This window comes from Musa acuminata, chromosome BXJ1-7 (assembly GCF_036884655.1).
Source record: "Musa acuminata AAA Group cultivar baxijiao chromosome BXJ1-7, Cavendish_Baxijiao_AAA, whole genome shotgun sequence".
NCBI classification, from domain to species: domain Eukaryota; kingdom Viridiplantae; phylum Streptophyta; class Magnoliopsida; order Zingiberales; family Musaceae; genus Musa; species Musa acuminata.
This window is the reverse complement of record NC_088333.1, coordinates 3131176-3152501: the sequence shown is the minus strand read 5'-3', so window position 1 is coordinate 3152501 and position 21326 is coordinate 3131176. Positions and strand designations below refer to the sequence as shown.

Genomic DNA, 21326 nt, shown 5'->3' with positions numbered 1-21326 from the left:
TGTTTGGTGGGCTTATTAGTATCAATTTTGGTCATCGATTCCGTATAATAGAATTAATCCATCCTTATACCCATATAAATATTTAAAATATTTAAACCTAAGTTTATAATAATAATTTCATATAATTTTAGATAGCCTGATGACCATCTTCTACTAAATCGTGTCATGTTAATAAGTTGACCAACAAGAAGTAATTACCTATAATATTCTGATTTATTAATTTACTTATTGATAATATAAGTCGTATTATTTTAACATGTGAGAACTAATAGTAATTCTAATATATTATAATTATCAGATGCAGATCCCATTATATTAATATTATGATATTAATTACTGACTCAGCATGATTGAATCCAAGCTGGGCTGAGCGGGGCCCAATATGGCTCAATCTGGGCCCCAACATGGGATTATTCGGTTACAGCGAACAACGAATCAACCTCGGTTTCACCGGCCTTTTATCCGATCGCTTCCCGTTTTCGTGCTCGCGGTCTCCTCCCTCGCCTTCGTTGCTGATCGTATTGCTAAGCGACTGGGGCGCAAGAGATCGGCTCATGGCGCATAGCGCTGCTGCTTGTTTCCTCCCACTCCTCTTCACGGCGCTCTTCCTCCTCTCCTCGTGCAGGTTCGGCTCCGGAATCCCGACCAGGTATGACGGCTTCTACTACAGCGGCGGAGGAGGGGATTGGAAGGACGTTATCGTGGTGGACGCCTTCCTGGACCCGCTTTGCCCCGACAGCAGAGACGCGTGGCCGCCGCTGAAGCAGGTCGTCCGGCTCTACTCCCCTCGTCTCGCCGTCATCGTCCATCCCTTCCCCCTACCGTAATCCTTTCTTCTCCTTCTCTTCCCATTTTTATCTTATTATTGTTGTTATAGATTAGCAACTTACCCTATGTTTTTAATTGATTTTTGTTCTTGTACTCAAACAAATTGACCGGCACAGAGTCGGTTGCCAGGGTTAGGCTAGAACACCACTATCGATGCACATAAATCGTTGTATTAAAGTGTGACATGATTTTACTATATCAAATTAAACAAGATAAATATTGGTCCAAATTAATATTCAAATCATTTAAAAGAACCGAGTCAATGATGTTAATTGATATGGATAAAGGACCATGTATCGCCAAAAAAGAAACAGTATGTTAATCATGAACAGAGGTATGACATTAAAAGACAATTACCATCAAGTTAGAGCTAGTTATTTTAAAGTGTTTTTATAACGACTTGTGGCTTGTAACAGATATGAGTGATTCAAATCTTAATTTTGGAAATTTTTTGAGATGGATCAAGAATGAGATGTAGTTTATGTGTAGTCAGCAATTGAATGGGGATGAACATTAGATTTACACTTTGGTTATCAATAATTGTCTATTAAAATAATTAATGGACTTATTAAAGAACATTAAACAAGTAAATATGGTAAATGGAGAAAAGAAGACACGTGTGTGTATTGTGAAGAGGATTTAGAAACAAATATACCAGTTACTTCTAACATTTTAGCATTGGTATTGTTTGTTAGAGATAGTTTCAAAGATAAACTGCTAGTTGCGAAGCCTCAATATGGCATTTAGATGACTTCTAACCAATTCCATTATAAGATCAGATGGTTGTGAACCTAGGTACTAATGTTTAGGTAAAAACATTAAGTACTATTACAACATACTGAAATTCTTCTACTTCTAGTAAAGTTCCTCTATGTATTCTTCAATATAAATGGCAATTGTCATGACCAACCAAAGTTGTCTGTAGAAGTCACAAGGTTTCTTTTGCCTTTTGTTTCTCTCATTTGACCGTTTTTATTAATATTACTTGTAGTTCTCCAGTTATATTTTCTTGTTATGGTATGTAATTGTGCTTCTTTCATTGCCTTATCTTTCACGCCCTTAGGCTTTGTGCCCTCCAATAGCTGGTTCTCATTAGTTGGAGCACACTTCTGATCGAACTTCTGTGCATGTTGTTTTTTTTTTTTGCTGCTTTCTTTTTTCTTGCTCCATGCTATAAGCGTAGTTCTGTTTCTTCTTCATTCATGTCTGTCAGCAAAAGGAAGAAATCCCTGAAAGTAATTGCAGCTGTTAAGTAGCTCGACATTTCACAGTCTTACATTCATGTAAGAAGGAGTGTTTAGCTCATCTACATTTTCTAGAGGTGATGGCTTATATTCCTCTAGGTGCTGCATATTCACAATGATTTCCGAAATCTTCTTAAAGTCATCTTTCAACTCTAAAGCATTAGTCTTCGAAGGATTCCTTGCAAGCTTCAATTTCTTTTACCTCTTAAACACAACTATTTCCCATGTCACTAGTCTTCTATAAGCCTTTTGTGATGTGATTTCAAGGTATGGAGGAGGCATTTCTTTTTAATTTTGAAATTTAAATAGATTGAATGGTTAGTGTAAAATAATTGTCAGTTACTTTTAAAAGAGAGAAATCAATATACAAAACAAAATAATAAATAAATAGCTTTTCACAAGATTGTAAGATTAGTACATAAAATATGATTTTTGGCTCAGCAGCTATTGGAAGTGTATGTCTAATATTCGCATTATGCTTCAGATTTTTTTTTTTATTAACATGCAATATGAAAAAATTGAGGGAGCTATTTCTTAAATCCTTAAGGTTTTAGAGACTAATATATAGAAGCCAAAAAAAGGAAAAAGTAGGACAATGGAAATTTTCCTGAGATTATTTCTAAGATTGGCTATGATGATAGGACCACATTTCACAAGATTGCTAAATAAATTTAATCTTGGTTATGTATTTTGAAACCCAATTGCCTCCCTCATTGTTATTGAAACTGTACTTAAAGCAGTAAAATTAACATAAAGCTAATTAATACTTTTGTTTTAAAACTTAAATATAGGACTTAATTATGACTAGAGACTCCAACCTAATCTAACTTGTTTGAAGTACCACTTATGAATCAGCACAATAAATCTCCAATATGCCGGATGACTTTATTGGTGCACCTAAAACTTCTATGAGTTTGAACCTCTGGTGTAACTAATTGGACTATGTCTAGTCACATGTGCGTGATAGAAGATGAGTACTCTCGACTCATTGTATCTGGTCAAAGAAAAAGAATTCCCTTACAAGTCATGCAGTCTACAAGCTCTACTAATTTCAGGAGCACATGTTGCTGTTTTTTGTTTTAAAGCATGGATATACTGTTTAACTTTATGCATCGCAGAAGGCTTTATCAGCATAACCACCTGTAGTTAAAGACAGCTGCTTTGCTCACTTATGAGATTATTTTTCTGGTACTTGCAGTTACCATAACAATGCTTTTCTTGCCTGTCGTGCTCTTCATATTGCAAACAAGCTGAATGCATCATCAACATTCCCCTTACTGGAATTGTTCTTCAAATATCAGGTTCGAAACTTTTCACTGTACAACGATAATCATTTCTTTGGCTGGTATTCTGACTGTATTGTTAGAAGTTACCACTATAACAAGTGTTGCTCCAGTTTGAGAGGACATAAAGGTCTCCAAAAAGTATCAACCAGAGAATTAATCTAATAAGTAACTTCATTGAATAGCAAGTAAAGGGAAATCCAATACTGAGCTGTAGAGGTATTATCCATGTTGATTTACTACTCAAACATCCTAGTCTTGCTAGAATCCAATACAAATACGCAAAGATAGCATGTAATCCTGTGCTACAAGATGAAACTATGGTGCCTATTTACAGTACTGCTATACTACTGCTCCGTGTCCTGTCCTATTTGCATGAGGAAAATGTTTTTTTTGTTATTGTCCATCAGTATATTATGTCCTAACTGAAATGAGAATGATGTATCTTTTTCCAATTGTCAGAAGAGTCATCTTCCAAGCATGGTACATTGACCACTTCTGCCTTTGAAGCCCTTTTTAGATGACTATTCCCTTCAAATCTGAAATGGACCAATGCAACTAAATGGAATGCAAATGAACCATAAAATATGCCTTCCTATTTGAAACTACAAAACCATCTACCTCACTCATGTCATGTAATATAGAGATTTGCAAGTGGCTTAAAGTAGTTTCAGCTTTAATCCTCCTTTACTGAATCAAGCTTACTGAACAGGAGAGGTATTATAATGGACCCACAAAAAGCATGTCAAGATCTGCTATAATTGATGACATGGCTAAGCTCGCCAATGGGGCTGTTGGAAACTTTTCTGAATTCCTCTCAGGTTTTGAAGATTGGAAGACTGATATGGCAGCAAGAACCTCCTTTAAGGCAAGCTATTTCACTCGTTGTCTTTTTAGTTTGCCCGATTGTTGTTCACATGTCGCCCTCCATGTTTTCTCCTCTGCAGTATGGGTGTACAAGAGGGGTCGCTGGCGCACCATTCTTCTTTGTTAATGGATTTCTGTTGCCTGATGCTGGATCAGCCCTCGACTTAGAGACATGGATAAGCATCATCGGCCCACTGGTGAAGAATCAAAGGGAACAGGTGCAAGAAGCTCTTTCTTCTTACTAGAGTTTGGTAGAAGTCATCTAAAACTGTAATAGCAAACTAGATTTCACCATGGGATGACCCTCCTGTGTATGTCTACTGGTTTATGTATTGTGTTGGCATATTATGATGACCATTATCCCTAGGTGAATGACAGCTACCAATTGCACTTGCAGTGGCTGTGTCGACATGGTCCATCCATATAGCTCAGGTCAAGTCATCCAGGCTAAACCAGCTCAACTTGCACTAATCTAACCATATACACCAAATTTAATTTCTGTTCAACAATTTTTTGTGTATGTTATGTTCATAAAAGTTCACTACTTCAATCTGACAAGGTATGTATAACAGATAAGTGTTCAGCCTAAGGAGTTGAGGAGGATCGAGTTGGAAACAGATGAAACTTAAGGCTGATTACATGTGTGCAGAATTAAGTTCAGAAGAGGATGCAATATGGATCAACATGAAGAGGCCTCTCTCTCTCTCTCTATACTTTCTTATAAGAAATAGCTCATCTTTCTGATCAATGAAGAACAGGAACCATGTGGTAGATGAGACCTTTGCTCTTTTTTTATACATTTATTTTATTAGCTGCTGAATTAGCTATGTACTGCTGATGGCATTTTCCACTGCAACACATGATTAAATGAAACTGTGTACTCAAAAGTCAAATAACTAATTATGTGATTCTCATGTCCTTTATTACTGATTCTTATTCTGAATCATGAGATGACCTGCATGTCCTCATCTTATTAGTCAACTAATTGTGGCCTCTGTACACCCAATTATAAATTATCCTCTGCTTAATGGTACTTCTCTGCTTGTTCGTTGACAAAGTATATTAATTCATCTGTAAATTTATACTACTACCCTTTGCTTGTTCGTTGACAAAGTTTGTCAATTCTGGGAAGAACTCTAATAGGAATGTTGATGGAATTCTATAAGTTTCAATGCTGAAATGTATGCCTTGTGTGATGTAGCTGAGCTTGCTCTTTTGTCATGGGATATATGCATCATGTCAACCACTCCCCTAACATGGATTAATCAACCCATTATCCATGTTTCTCAAAGTTGCATCATTTGAAATATTCCTCCTTGCGGTTGAATATATCAAGATGGTGAGTTGGTGGAGGTGCATAACATGCCATATGGTATGAGTATGATGCTTTTTATTATCTTTTAATATCATAGGTTATTAAATTTTAGCTCATCTGGCATCCATAAGAAGGTAATAATGTTTGATTTGTTCCATTGATTTCGAGACAAAATACAACCAAACTAATGTGCGAGTGACTATGATAATCTTATTATTATAATGATTTGGTCTTTAAGTTTTTTAAGTATATATATGGTAAATATATATTTAGAGGAATAAATATTAGGTTCACATATATATATATATATATATATATATATATATATATATATATATATGTATATATATATATGTATATATATATGTATATATATGTATATATATGTTTATATATGTATATATATGTTTATATATGTATATATATGTTTATATATGTATATATATGTTTATATATGTATATATATATATATATATGTATCTATATATATATGTATATATATATATATATATATATATATATATATATATATATATATATGTATGTATATATGTATAGATATATATTGTATACACACACACACGCAAATTTGCTACAAAAATCATATGAACTCAGATGGCTCATGTGGTTGACCTTGTAACTTACCATGGAATGCTTCCAAACAACGGCCACAGAGAGTCAGCGACGACTACATCTATTACAATGCATGCATGGACGTTAAAGACCGCATCCGTCCCTCTCCCTCCTCAGGCTTCCATGGCTTCCCAACCCCTCGCCGCGCTCGGGCTCCTGCTCACCGCCTCGCTGCTCGTGGCGGGAGCAGACGCGACCAGCCTCGAGATCCGCCACCGCTTCTCCGACCGCATGCGGGAGTGGGCGGAGGCCCATGGTGTCGCCGGCATGCGGTGGCCCCAGAAAGGAACCGTTGAGTACTACGCCTCCCTCGCCCGCCACGACCGCGCTCTCCGTGGCCGCTCCCTCGCCTCCAACTTTTCCAAGCTCGCCTTGGCCGACGGCAACGCTACCTTCCTGGAGCAAAACCTGGAATTGTGCTCCCTATTCCCTACAGACTCTCCTTGCGTTATCGTCGTTCTTCCTTCTCCTCCTCCTCCTCCTAATTGATATGGAAACTACATGTAGCTTGTACTATGCCGTGGTGGCGTTGGGGACGCCGAAGAAGCATTTCCTGGTGGCGCTGAACACGGAGAACGGCTGGTTCTGGGTGCCGTGCGACTGCCTGCAGTGTGCTCCCACCTCCAACCCCATCAAATATGGAGTGCGCCTCACCTCCCTTTATGAATGTTATAAAGATTCATCACAACCCTCCATCCCATCCTATCTTCTAATCTCAACCGTCCGAGTAAATCACATTGCAGCAAAACGTGACCTTCAACGTCTACAGCCCGACCAACTCCTCGACGAGCCGAAGCGTACTCTGCAGCGACAGCATCTGCGGCAACACCTGCCCTGGATCGAACGCCACCTGCCCCTACTCCGTCGATTACCTCTACGTCAACACCTCCTCCTCCGGCACACTGGTCTCCGACACCTTGTACTTGGTCACAGACGACGCCGCTCAGCAACCGGTGAAAGCACCGGTTGTCTTCGGGTACTCCTCTTCTCTTTCTTTCGCCGGTTCCTCCGCGTCTTGCATCTCATGGAGTCTTGCCATGGCGCTTGTTGCTTGCTTCAGGTGCGGGCGGAACCAGAGCGGGGCGCTGCTCGACACTTTCGCCCCCAACGGCGTGCTGGGGCTCGGCCTCGGGGAGATGGCCGTCCCCAGCGTCTTGGCAGCCGCCGGACTCGTCCCGGATTCCTTCTCCCTCTGTTTCGGAGCTGATGGCGTCGGCAGACTCGACTTCGGAGACAGAGGCGGCGCCGGGCAACCAAGAACTCCGTTGAACATGGACGGCAGGTAACGAGATCACATCGAGCTCTACAGTTCACACCATGCTCGTCTCACTTTGGTGTCCTCTGCAGCTCTTTCTACAACATCAGCTTCACTGGAATAGCGGTAGGGAATCGTTCGACAGCAGCGAGTTTTACTGCCATCGTCGACTCCGGTGTGGCCTTCACTTACCTGAGCGATCCAACCTACTCAACACTCACCGATAGCGTAAGACCATGACTCTGCTACAACATCCATCCAACCTCGTTCCAACATGCAGCACTCACCAACATCTTCTTCTCTTCCTCCGCAGTTCCATGCCCAAGTGCAGGACACCCCTCACAAGCCCGACCCAAATCTTCCCTTCGAGTACTGCTACGATGTCAGGTAAGTCATCTCCTTCACGTGGATTTCTTGGCATGTCATCCGATAAGCTTTGCTGATCTCCTCATGCAGTGGCTCGACTCAATCACCCAACATTCCCTCCGTAGATTTGACGACGGCAGGTGGAAGCAACTTCCCCGTCAATTACCCTTTAATTCTCGTGCAGGTAAAGATGAATTGGTGCTATGCCCTGTCCAAGCCATTGATCTCCGCATAACTTCTTCTCCTTTATACACAGGGGACAACATACTGCCTCGCTGTGGTGAAGAACGACGGATTCAATTTAATCGGGCGTAAGATTTCCATTGCTTGTTTCGGGTTGCTTTCATTGTTGCGTGCACAGGAATCACGACTGGGCGTTCATGTTCTGTGCAGAGAACTTCTTGGAAGGACTTCGCGTGGTGTTTGATCGCGAAAGGTTGAACTTTGGCTGGGAGAAATCGGATTGTAAGTAGCAGCACATCTTTGGATCAAATCTACTCGCGATTTAGTGAGAGCAGCAGCATCAACTACGTGTGGTTTCCCCTGTTATGTGCAGGCTACCAAGCTTCCAACTCGGTTCCAGTTCCAGCTTCTGCCCCTGCCCCTGCACCAGCACCAGCACCAGCACCAGCACCAGCACCAGCGGCAGATTCTTCTCCGGCGAGCAGTCCCGATCTTCCTCCGGACATTGAGGCCCCGGCGGCCAGTCCTCCTCGTAGCGGCGCCTTGCGTTTGAGCACCATGAGGAGAAGCTTCTTGCTGATCATCCTCCCTTTGCTCACCATGGCCATGCTCTGACCTGCAACTTGCCATGAATGCTTCCATTCTACTCCTAATTATTTTGATCTCTTTGGTGTCTTATATATATATATATATATATATATATATATATATATATATATATATATATATATATAATGAACAGTATTTAATATGCTTTGGTTTGTGATAGGGAAGACTCAACTACGACTGTTATTAGCTCGGCTTAATTTGTGTTCAAGGAATGTCTGATATATATATATATGTATTATTCCATTATAAACTATTTTGATTTATTGGCATTGTAAAATAACAAATGATGCAAAAGTTGATAGGAAATATTTCGACAACCATATCAGTTGCCACCATGGAGGCATTAGAGCCAAATCACTCCCCCCATACGATAATGACATGGGGCTAATAACGACCTATTAGCCCCCATAGATAATAATTCACGAAAAGCTATTGAGGTTGATTTTGTCGACCTTCAAGAATAGTGGTCCTTGGATGGCTATTCATGCATATTCCCTTCTAATTCGACTTTCGTAAACGATAATTCGTAGGAGGTCATTTGAGCTTGTCACCCTTATAGACAAAACATCAAAGGGAGGATGTTATGATGGTTACAAATGGTCCATATGGTCGCCTGGGTATAAAAGCTAATCCTCCACGTCTACCCAAGGGTTAGACCTATCTTCACAAATCTTTTACACCCTATAATTCTAAGAGAACTAACTTGAGCGTGAAAGGGGTCGAGTCGGGAAACTTTCTACGACGTTGACCTTTGCATAGGATCCAACAAGGAGATTGAGTCTTACCTCGGCTCGATCTCAAAACCACCTCGGATCCCTTGATATTATGCTAACCATCGTTCACGATTATTATGAAAGTTTCTCGAATAATGTTATGTCTTGGTGATAAGCTTAAACCATGTCAATTCACATGATAATGAGACACAAGAAAAGTAATTCTCTATACTAACATGCTAAAAATGATAAAAATATCTAATATCTCATTTCTTTAAATAGCCTTTGTAGCATGCCAATTTGAGAAACTATACTAATTACATTTAAGAAAATATAGTACTAATATCATATATTATATATCGAATATTATGATGTAGAAACGAATAAATATATTATTTATAGAATAAAAATAAGATAGTTAAAATGATGAGGAACATCCGAAGCCTTCTATAATTATTGAATATCTCTGAGATTGAAAGAAAAATTCTATAAGACAGTTGTAAAATCAACAATACTTTATGAATCTAATAGACAATTAAGAAATAATAAATATAAAATAAAAATTATAGTTGAGATGAGAATGTTGATATAGATGTATGGAGTTAGAAAGTAAATATTTTATTTATGAATAACTGGGTATCACTTCGATAGAGGATAAGATAAAAAAAAATGTTTAAGATGAAAAGAACATATGCGTACGAGACTTATATATGTAATAGTTAGAAAATATGAAATGATTAATATTAGTAGTATAAGAAGAGATATATAAAAACATAAAGTTAATAAAAATTATAAACATAAATTTAGATACTCTAAATTTAACTAAATATATAATTATTTTACAAATCTCAATTGTGATAGAAATTCATAAAGTTGATTCACTTCTTCTCGTGTTTTTTCCATCTCATTATCTTCTTCATCCTCCTATTCTCCGTTGCTCCTCTTCCTCTTCCTTTTCCTCTATTACGATATTATCCTCTCTCCTATTTGTTTCTCTAATGGATGCAATTCACAAATAGAGTTAGATCTCTATATTTTATATGGCTCGAATTGAAAGTTAGACTAATTATTTTAAAAAAAAGTTTAACTCGAAATATCGATGTACCATATGTCGGTGTATATCATAGTAATATAAAATAGAAAAGAACGAGAAGACAAAAAGAATATTAGGAGTGTGAGTGAATCAATGAAGAACAAGAGAGATTTAATCTTTAATAAGAAAAACGAATCGTACAAAAAGAACTATTATATTTGAGATTTAGGGTTTAGATCAATCGGATTAAGGAGCTTGGCACCAAAATGCCATACGTCAAATCTCGCACACACTGACATGTCACAATGAGTCCTAATTCGACTCGTGCTAATCGAAACCTACTCTGTCCTCTGTCGAATCGACCATTTGCTATCTCCAACACAGCTCACAGTAACAGTACTTATCGGAATCAAAACATAGTAAGACAGCAAAATGTCAATTTGCGATAAAAGTGGCTTTAAGTGGTCTTCATGCGACACTCAGAGCCTAAAATCTAATTTTTCCTCTCTTCGTGAAGAAAAAGACTTCATTCATTGAGTTCCACAATTGTTCTCCATTTCCCATCATTCATTAGATTAGATTTGATGTCCTCGTGAAGACCTATCACACAAACATACATAAAGTAGTCCTCATAGATCAGCTTAAATCTTTTTTTACATCCCATATAAGACTAACATAGAATATTAAAAGAAGAATATGAGACTATTAGATCAAAATTTTCAGAAGAAAGATGTTATGGCATTTGATTGATGTGAATCACATGATCAAAACCTTCGAATTTTAGGTCAACGACAAGTGCACGTATGTGAACTTGACTTGAAAGCACCTTAATTGCTTTTTCCGTGTGCATCACATGAACGTATGCTTCCAAATTGACCTTGTGATTAGTACACCTTGGCATGAACTTGACTTTAAAGGGCTATTATTGTTCTTCCTGAAAACAACAAGAGAGTTTGAGGTCTTTTATGCGTACACGTTTGTAACCCTTAAAGCATGGGGCCTATGACTAATATATTTACGTAACATTAGCTTCGTGTTGGTGTGGATCACATGGTCGGTAAGTCTGTATTAGTATTTTAAGGTGTTTGATTGCTTAGGCAATTAAGAAAACCAAATGGGCTATTCTTTGGATTAACGAGCTAACCAACATTTGGACTTTGAACACCACACACTAATCAACTTTAATTATGAAGTTTTGGAAATAATTTAAGTAAATTTAATATCTCAATAAATCTTGGACATTTTGCCTAAATTTTTTTTTAACCTAATAGCACTCTCGTAATTGAGTTTTATTTGTAGTGTTCATTTTCATCAAAATGATAAAAATATTATTTCACCTTCCATCAATCGTTCTTGACTATCAGTAGTCGTCGCCCTTCCCCATTGTCTCCTCTTCCTCCCTTTTCTATCATTTTCTCTGTCGCTTATGTTTTTTAATTACTTTGACGAAATAGGGTGTCCTTATGTAAAAAACTAATTATAGGGTGTTATTAGGTAAAAGTCCAAAATAAGAGTTTTTAAGATAAGTTAAGATTTAATTATGAGATAATCTAATTTTTGATAGTAAATGTTTTGAACTAAGCATTAATATTGAAGGACGATTTCTCTACAAAAGTTTTTCTTTTAGGGAATTTTTTTAGATGATACATTTCGTATTTAGTTATTCCATTTTGTGTTCTATTTTTTTTAATACACTAAATGCCTCTTGTGATCACTAATATTCTACCATGATCGCTTTCGTCCCATAGTGTATCCGATGCCAAGTGCGAAGGTAATACGATCGCAGTACAACTAGATATGGGGGTTGACGATAAGGTTCCATGGAGACATGGTTACGATGAGACATTGGCAATGATAGAAAGTATTTAAGGTATTAGAAAAAAATGAGACATCAAATAATAAAATTCAAAATGAGGACAACATTCTAGAAAACCAATTAGGTGAACTTTACCATCCAACCTTAATATGACTCAAGAATATATTGCTTTATTGTATTATGTTTACTTAATTACTATTTATAATATATTACAACATTACTCACAGCTATTATAATAACTATAGTAATCTTCGAGTGCATGCATTTGAGAGTTGGATGAACGGATACGTTTCATCAAAACAACCTCGTTTTCTTTTCATACGAACAATTCTACCCTCTTTCGTCAGCAGCTTTATGCGGTGTGTCGTCACCAACATTGCCGTCAATGCTGTGACTTCAATTGGCCATCCACGTTGTTCAGTCACAGACACACACTCTCTCTCTCTCAGCAACATCAGCAGCTGATGACCTCACCGTCCCTATCCATCTCCCTTTTATAAGCCTTCACCCGAGCTCCACATCCTCACGCGCAATCTCCCTTCTCCATTGTCCGAACGGTGCGGTGAGACGCAAGCATGGAAGGCGTGGCGGACATCGTCGTCGTCGGCGCCGGGATAGCAGGGCTGGCAGTGGCGCTGGGCCTCCACAGGTAAAAGAGCCTATGAACTCGCATCGAACAGATCTGGTGAGCTGACGGATTGAAGCACTGTGCTTGGACCGTAGGTCGGGGCTGCGGAGTCTGGTGTTGGAGTCATCTGATAGCTTGAGAGCTTCTGGCTTCGCCATCACCACATGGACGAATGCGTGGAGAGCGCTGGATGCGCTCGGCGTTGGAGACGCGCTCCGACAGCAGCACGTCCGGCTTGAACAGTAAGTAATGGCAATGGCTATCCGTCAATATCGTATACACGCAGTTTTATTTGTGTGGTAAAGAAGAGTCTCAAATTGTTAGATTACACTTGTAAATTAAATGATCCATCTTTTAATCTTTAAGAACAGTAAAACAAATATATTTTTCCTGTTAAATTGGTTTTTGGGAGATCAAATATTAAAATGTTTATTTATTTTTAGCTAGATTTTTTTGTGGAATCCATTTTTCCTAAATCACTACAATTTCAACACAAAGCTTGTATGGCAGACTGAAAGGGACGATTCCGTATGCATGCACTCAACCTCAATATCAATAGCCTGGAAAGGACAGATCTTTGTCTTCGCTGTGACATGTGTTGACAGATGCTGATGAAACATGGCGTTTCGATCTTGCAGGCTCGTTGCTTTCTCTGCATCTTCTGGGTCTGTCACCACAAGGCTATCGCTCAGGGCACGAGGGAAACAGTAAGCGTCATCTCCTCCATGTTTCTTGATGAACTTGTTCTGATCTTTACACTCTCTGCGATGTGGTTCCAAGTATCGGGAAGCATGAAGTCAGATGCTTGAAGAGGAACCTACTGGTCGAAGCCCTGGCCCAGGAGCTCCCTCATGGCACCATCAGGTACTCATCCAAGGTGGTCTCGGTGGAGGAGGCAAGCACAGTAAAGCTCCTTCACTTAGCGGATGGATCCACTCTCCGAGCCAAGGTGCAGAAGCTTGCTCATGTCCCTTCCTTCTCTGTTCGTCTTTGACGCTTCCCCCTCGTCTGCAGGTCTTGATCGGGTGCGATGGGGTCAACTCCGTCGTAGCAAAGTGGCTGGGCCTCAAGTTGCCAGCTTTTGCTGGGCGGTATGCGGCCAGAGGGATCGCCACTTTCCCGGACGGCCATGCCATTAATCCGGAGTTCGCGCAGCACTTCGGAACTGGCTATCGATCAGGGATGCTGCCCTGTGATAAGAAAAGCGTTTACTGGTTCTTCACCTGGACTTCTGACGGAGAAGGTTGGTGAAAGCTTTGCTGTCTGCAAGTCCGTGTGCTCGTGTCCTATGGATCGGTGATGCTATGCATGTTCTTTGTTCTTTCTTTCTCTCGTTGCGCAGACAAAGAAATGAGAAAAGATGCTGCAAGGGTCAGGGAGTTCGTGCTCAGCAAGATGAAGACCGCGAAGGTGCCGGAAGAAGTTCTACACGTCATCGAGAGGAGCGAGCTGAGCGGCGTCGCGTCGTCCCCCTTGAGATACAGGTCGCCGCTCAACTTGCTGTGGGGGGACATCAGTAGGGGAAACGTCTGTGTGACCGGCGACGCGTTCCATCCCATGACGCCCGACCTCGGCGAGGGCGGCTGCGCGGCCTTGGAAGACGGAGTCGTCCTGGCCAAGTGCTTGGCACAAGCTCTGATCGGTGCCGGCCAAGAGCGTTCCGAAGAAGACGAACGCCGCCGGATCGAGGCGGCGCTGCGGAAGTATGCCAACGCCAGGCGGTGGAGGAATCTTGATCTCGTCGTTACCTCTTTCGTGGTGGGATTCATACAGGAAGGTGGCAACTGGGTCATGAACATGATGAGAGATGAGGTTTTGTCTGGTTTGCTGGCCAAGAAGCTGTTGAGCGAAGCTGACTTTGAATGTGGCAACCTTTGAAGTCACTGCAATTGCTGCTAATGGAATAAATATAATCAGCAAAAAATAAAGCTAATTTATTTATCTTAAATAAAACCTTATATTGGGAAAAGACATTATAAAAAGGTCAAATCCAAAATTGACTCAACCTCCAATTAAAATTGAACAAAGGATTGAATCCAGGCAGATTAGAATTGACTTTCGGAGGCCGGTCAAAGACACCTTCACTCCAACATGAACAGATCAACAACAACAACAACATCAAGGCAAAGAAGAAAAGACTCTCAATGTTTACGTTGCTTCCTCAGTTTCAAGCTCTATTGAGCCTTTTGCAGATTACATATCCACAGTCACGTACGGTTCCTGTCGACAACACACGACGAGGATGCAACCGAATCATCCTCTCCTGGACCTCTTCGCCCTCCCAGCTCCTGCGCAGAGGCTGATAGGCTTCGACAAGCCGTACAGATCCGCGATCGGACGGTACCGCTTCGTCCTCCGCCACGGCCCCGTCTCCTCCTCCTCCTCATCCTCCTCGGCTTCCAACAAAATTGCCTCAGGTGGCGGCCGCGTGTTGAGGGATCGCGTGGAGGAAGAGGAAGAGGAGCAGGAGGAGGAGTCGGCGCTGCTCTCGCTGAGCTGCACGAGCTGCTGCGCCGCCGCCAGCTCGGTGGCAGTGAAGAGGTCGCTGGGCGGCGGCGCAACGGCCTGCGCTCCATCGGAGAGCAGCAGGAGTTGGTCGGAACGTGCAGGGCTCGCCATCATCGACCTCGCGTGCGTTTTCCCGGCCTCGATCGTGTATTATATCGTACTGGCAAAAAACACGAGACCGACTTAGGGAGGTCGGTTGCGGCACGGAGTCTCGTGGATTATTTCGTGGATTGTGGCGGCGGAAGTGACCGTTGGGATCGAGTCGCTTACATTTAAATAAGCCCTTGAAAACTCGTAACCCCGACCGAGTCTCCTTGTGCACAAACAACTACATATGTCACGACCCACGTCATTTTTGTTGACCGTTGACGATTTCCACAGAAATAAAAGCTTATTACGGACGTCAGGCTCGGACGCATAAGTTCCAATATTGCATACATATATCTCTACAAAAATTAGATTTTGGATAGATATATTCATATATTCCTTTAAATATTTAAATATTTCACTTTACTTGATATCATTCCTTTGAATATTTCTTAGAGCAAGTGGCTTGGATGAGAAGAAACGTGACTTGGGCAAATGGAGGCAATTTAGATAACTCTTGTTACTAATTTGAAGGGATATAAGTGTATATATATAGTTGTACACGCCAAAATAATGTGTGCATGTGTCGTATGTTTGTTGGGGTGAATTATATATGGAAAGCCAAAAGAATTAAGTTTGATCTCTAAAAGATAAGGAACATTATCAATAAAAGTATCTCTCCTTTCTATTCGCTTTGAATGATGCATCATCAACAATCTTGTAGTTCCATCTGGACTTTAAATCTCGCAAACGCAGTGATCTCCGCATGAGTGTCGGATGGAGCGGGTTCAGCTTTTGGGACCCAAGGAGAAGTCGTGCGAACTCAACCCGAGCTTGATCCAAGCCGTCGAAATCGCCATCGTGGATGGTGGTGATGGCTGCTCATGTGAAGATATGTGAAGATGTGATGTGATGTGATGTGATGTTCCAATAATAGCCCTCGGAATCGAGGCTTATCCTTCGCGTCTCCCTTCGTCTGGGCAAGGAAGAAGAAAGGACACGTGGCGGTCTCTTGTGCTCTCTCGGGTCTCTATTTAAGTACATGCACAGTGCATTGGGTCTGAAGAAAGAGATCTTCTTGCAGCAAACCCCTCGGAGTTTCCCCGGTCTCCCGTTAAACCCCTTTCTTCGCTTCTTCTCTCGCTGGTATTTTTCGCACTAAACCCCTCGAAGTTTTCGCACTTCTCTCCCTCTCTGTCTCTCTCTCTGATCGCCGCGATCGCTCGTCCCCGCCCTTTCATCCCTAACCGCAAAGCCTTCTCGATCATGTTGTTCGCGTCACCTTCCTCCGCCGGCGGCGGCGTGGGCTCGCCCGCGGCCCACGTCCTCCGCGACGACCGGGACGACGCTCCAACCTCTCCTCCGACGGCGCCGACCCGTCCCCTCGATCGCCCCTCGCCTACCGTGAAGAGTGCGACCCCGCCCTCAGATGCCGCCGCCGCATCCGCCTCCCACCGGCCGGCGGAGAGCAGCGACCACGGTGGCGACGGCAATGCGGCCGCCGGGGCTCGCGGGAAAAAGGCGGTTTGGAGCGTGGCGCCCAGCGGCGCGAACGAGACGGGCCTGGTAATGGGGGCGGATTCCTTGGCCGCGGTGTCTGAGTCCGCGCTCAGGCCGTCCGCCAAGACTTCCGATTCGGACTCGTTGGAGTCTCTCCCGGATGGATCGTCGGCTACTGTCCCCTCGGTGTGATCTCGTATTGCCTTAATTTCTAACACACTTGAATCGCAAACAACGCTTCCATCTTTTTATCGTGTATTTGCATGTAGAGTGATCCTATGTGCGCGTTATTGTGATCGTTTCTTCACTTCTGAGGCTAAATTACAATGACGCGTACCCTAGTTTTACCGGAATAACGATGCTCTTGCTTGCCAGAAACCTAATACCAACCCTGTTTCGATGTAGGATGGTGGCGGCACTAGCAGCAGTCCATCAGCCAATGATGTTCATGGAGCAAATGGACAAACTCCTATTTTGCCAGGGATGCCTCCAATTGGTGGCAGAGGCCAGGAATTCTCTCCGGTGGAGATTGCCAACAGGCACAATAGGAATCCGGGTCAGCAAAGGAGAGTCGAGTTCATGCCAAGGCCGCAACGTGGCGGCTATCGCCGCGGAGGCAGCTATAATGACAGGCGAAGGGGAATCAATAGTGGCGGCCCCAACCGCGAAGACAATGGAAGTCGGCGGGATCATGAGCGAGGAGGCTATGATCGGAACGGCCCTCGAGGTTTTAGTAGGAGAGATCCACACATGTGGATGCCTTTGCCTCCGCAGCAGGCACAGATTCAACCACCTCCGCCGCCTCCAATGTGTTATTATATTCCCATGCCACCACATAGGCCTCCTTTCATGAGGCCCATGGTCTCCTACCCTGGTAATCTGTGCCTACATTCTTATGTTCTAACTTTGACATACGTGTCTCATGGTTTTGATGATCTTCACGTTCTTCCCATCAGAAGTTCCTTATTATGTTTATTATCTCCCGGTGCCACCTCCGCATCCTCAGACACCCATAAACATGCCTTTTGTTCCTCATCAACCAGTGCCTGTTGATTACCAAGCAACGATTCCTTTTCCTTCTCCCGTTGATCATCACCAGTTGAGGAGGCAGATAGAATTCTACTTTAGGTACTATTAAGATTCTTTATGGCAATTTAACATTTTCAATTGCAATTCATTTCCTATCTTTTAATGATTTTGCTTTTGCAGTGATTACAATCTCGATACTGACACTTTTCTGCGAAATAATATGGATTCTCAAGGTGGGGTTCCAATCTCCTTGGTTGCTGGCTTCAATATGGTTAGTATTGTTTTAAGCTACTTGGGTTGCTTCTTCACATCAACTTATGCTTATCACCTTGGCACTATCATTGATGTGTCATTTTGGAGAACTAAATTTTCCTTTGGCATCACTTCTGTTGCACGTTTCCTGAAAATAAAATAACTGAGGCTTCTGTTTTTATTTTCCTTTACTTGTTTCATCACAACTTTAACTGAGACCTTTATTGTCAAAGAACAGGAGGTTCATTTACTTTCAGTGAGATGGAATCTTAAAGGTCATGAAATTGAGAGATCATTTTACTTGTATAATTTTTTGAAATAATGTACTTGCTTAATCATGACACACAGAAAAGAGTAAATATTGTTAAGTAATATGATGCATTATGATCATCTTAAGCTTTTCATTTTTATGGTTCTCTAATGATGTCTGAAACATAGTTGTTCTTTCTTCCTTCTTGTGATCTTTTGGTGGAGTTCGATGCCTTTATTTCTGCTCTTACGGAATCAGCAATGCCTTTTTTATTGGTGTCACATACGGATGTTGAGTCGGATGAGAAGCTTCTGTTGATGTATCTCTTTTTATTCTTTTCAGTAGCTTTGAGATATTGAGATATTTGCAATTGCCTATGGCTGATTATTTGACTTGTATTATTATGTATGCTCTTATAACATTTTATTCTAATGCTTGAACTAATCATCAAGGATTATCATTTATCATGGATAAATTGTGCCAGCATATATGAGCTAGTCAAATTGGTGTGGTACTTCCATGGGTATGCTATGCTTGGCATGCCTCAGTTTGACAGTTCATTGATAATCTGATTATTAGAAGTATTTACATGATTATTTAGGAAAGTTGTATGCTATTTCCTCTCTTGCATTGCTGATCATTATTTTCCAAGTGTAAGATATTTCTCCATAACATCCAATAAAATTGTATAACAAATCTTAAAATAAAACTTTTTTAACTTATTGGAAGATATGCAGAATGATTTTTCTCATGCCCAAAGGTCACAAAGACAAACAGACACTAGTTTTCCTTTTACTTGCAAATTAAATTGTTGTTCGTTGTCTCTTTGTCTCGGCTCCAAATATTTCCTATCTATGTCAAACTGACCATGTGTACCTTATAAGAAAAAATTGTACTAAAATGTCATATTAGATTAATTTTTTTTATTAGTAATTAAAATTGGTTCTTGTTCTGCTGGGAGTCACCTTGTCATCACAGTGCCTGGCTAGTCCATAGGTTCATGCTTGCAATTCCCTTCACTACCCTTGCATATTTGTGAGACATCTATCTGAATCTTTCGGCCAAATATCTCATTTGCTTCTGAAGTTAAGCAAAGTGAAGGTTCTGTAAAAGTTTTATTTTGGAATGTGGAAATGGTATGCATTGACTTGTTCCTGGTGTGTTGGTGATTACTTTGCTGTACTTAACTATTGATAATAGAAGAACTTAGAGGGTTAGTTAAAGAAAAAGGAATATTACCCAGCCTAGTGAGTTAATTTGGCACAGAAAGAAAACCACTGGCTGGTTAGTCATGTATGTGTGGTGATGTATCTCTCTGAATTGGTTTAATGGATGCTGATAACTGTAGCTGCTTAAGAACTTCAATTTTTTACAATATGTTTCTTATGAGCACTATATTTTCTTAAAAAAAATTACTTACATCAGGGATTTGCATTGTAACTATTTTTGGTTTGTCACCTCTAGTAATTCAGATATTAACTTTGAACACATAAAAGAGATAATAATTAAATTGACTAGTGCTTTCTCAGACAAAGCCACAACAAGAGTGATTATTCCTCCTGGATCTTTCAAATTTGAGATAATGTCTTGTTGGTTGCAATCAGTTGTAGAATACCGACATTTTCACATGTGATATTGTTCTTGTGTTTATGTTTGAAAAAATGCTTTGTGAATGCGAATAATTTATTTTTTTAATGAAATTGCCTATGATTATTGTGCCATGTGCTTATATTTACTTCCTGTGATCTAAAAGCCATGTTGGATATTCATTTATAGCTTGTTTGTATTTTGATTTTCCAACTTTTTTCAAAAGTTTCATCCAAGCCTGGTGCTGTTACTCGCAAAGAGGATGCGGCCACCACCTGTCTAGGTCTGCTGCAGGAGGCCTCACCTGTCTTTTCATTCATGTTTCTCTAGTCATTAAACAATTATCTTATATAGCTTATTACCAAATCTTAGTGCTTCGAACTGGATTTTGCTTATTACCAAAGTTATCTTATAGGATAACTGTCATATGTTTAAGCATATTTATTGGTTTTTTCATATCTTCTGTATTTAAATGACAAAGGAATTGTTAATGTTTCATTACGTGCAGGTCAAGACGTTGACAAATGATGAACCAAACAGCATACCACATATATTGACTGCTTTGCAAGGTTCAACGGTAGTGGAAGTACAGGTACAATTTAAACATTTTCAGTTTTAACATCTTATTTATGTGCTAAATATTCCTGAAGCTGTTTCTTGAGGAACATAGAATAATGGTTCAGTAGGCGCCTTTGCCAAGTCTTGATCCGTGCCAATGTCCAACAATTTAATCAAATAATGGATATATCTGCAAAAATAGAGAAGGAAATGGATGCTACATTTGTGCAAATTTATGTGGGTCATGTGCTAACTACCACTCTTGTTGATGCAAAATGCAGGGTGACAAGATAAGGAGACGCGATGGTTGGGTGCCCCCTAACCGAAATCAATATGATCTTGCTTCTGGTCCCCGATCTCCTGCAACACCAGATGGTGATTCAGTCATTGCTCTCTTGCATACTTTTGGACTAGAGCATTCTTCTAGCCAACGCAGTACGACTCCGACTGACAATGTGTGTCTTGGTAATAAATCAGCTTCTGGAAGTTCCAACAACCAGATGCAGGATGGAGTCTGACTGAAGATGGAATCAGCCAAGCCAGACTCAGAATGGAATAGCTAGGTTCAGCTGCTACTGATATCTAGTTGTATAGTTTGGTTTTCCTTGATTGGTGATATCTCACTGGTATACATGGTCTTTGGGGTTGATTCTTAATCCCCCACCTTTTTTTAAGTTACATACCACCATTTTTTGGTGAAGAAATCGATATCAGCATCGGTTCTAATTTGGAGAAGTGGAAATTTTCACTGTTTATATAATTTTTATTCTTCTGCTGCAGCA

General features: G+C 40.8%; 4 protein-coding genes across 5 annotated transcripts; all 4 read left to right on the top strand.

Annotated features, from left to right (window-relative positions):
• Positions 1-441: 441 nt before the first annotated feature.
• On the top strand, positions 442-5145 carry LOC103990699 (uncharacterized). 2 transcript variants are annotated; one of them, XM_065190795.1, is made up of 6 exons: positions 442-823; positions 3271-3373; positions 4068-4223; positions 4303-4440; positions 4620-4654; positions 4795-5145. In XM_065190795.1, the coding sequence occupies exons 1-5, from the start codon at positions 555-557 to the stop codon at positions 4647-4649; spliced, it is 696 nt and encodes a 231-aa protein (XP_065046867.1). In that variant the 5' UTR covers positions 442-554; the 3' UTR covers positions 4650-4654; positions 4795-5145. The 2 variants fall into 2 exon arrangements, with proteins under 2 accessions (XP_065046867.1, XP_009408210.3); XM_009409935.3 differs by lacking the exon at positions 4620-4654.
• Positions 5146-6252: 1107 nt separating this feature from the next.
• Positions 6253-8662, top strand: LOC103991106 (aspartyl protease family protein 1-like). Its single transcript, XM_009410466.3, has 10 exons — positions 6253-6586; positions 6678-6813; positions 6914-7146; positions 7231-7452; positions 7518-7653; positions 7739-7812; positions 7882-7975; positions 8048-8102; positions 8185-8256; positions 8348-8662. The coding sequence occupies exons 1-10, from the start codon at positions 6294-6296 to the stop codon at positions 8587-8589; spliced, it is 1557 nt and encodes a 518-aa protein (XP_009408741.2). The 5' UTR covers positions 6253-6293; the 3' UTR covers positions 8590-8662.
• A 4005-nt stretch (positions 8663-12667) lies between these two features.
• LOC103990700 (monooxygenase 2) lies at positions 12668-14706 on the top strand. Its single transcript, XM_009409937.3, has 6 exons — positions 12668-12794; positions 12869-13015; positions 13412-13480; positions 13554-13722; positions 13788-14016; positions 14116-14706. The coding sequence occupies exons 1-6, from the start codon at positions 12721-12723 to the stop codon at positions 14649-14651; spliced, it is 1224 nt and encodes a 407-aa protein (XP_009408212.2). The 5' UTR covers positions 12668-12720; the 3' UTR covers positions 14652-14706.
• A 1732-nt stretch (positions 14707-16438) lies between these two features.
• Positions 16439-21326, top strand: LOC135678236 (la-related protein 1C-like). Its single transcript, XM_065190789.1, has 7 exons — positions 16439-17054; positions 17274-17742; positions 17825-17996; positions 18078-18168; positions 20495-20578; positions 20826-20919; positions 21022-21326. The coding sequence occupies exons 1-7, from the start codon at positions 16635-16637 to the stop codon at positions 21060-21062; spliced, it is 1371 nt and encodes a 456-aa protein (XP_065046861.1). The 5' UTR covers positions 16439-16634; the 3' UTR covers positions 21063-21326.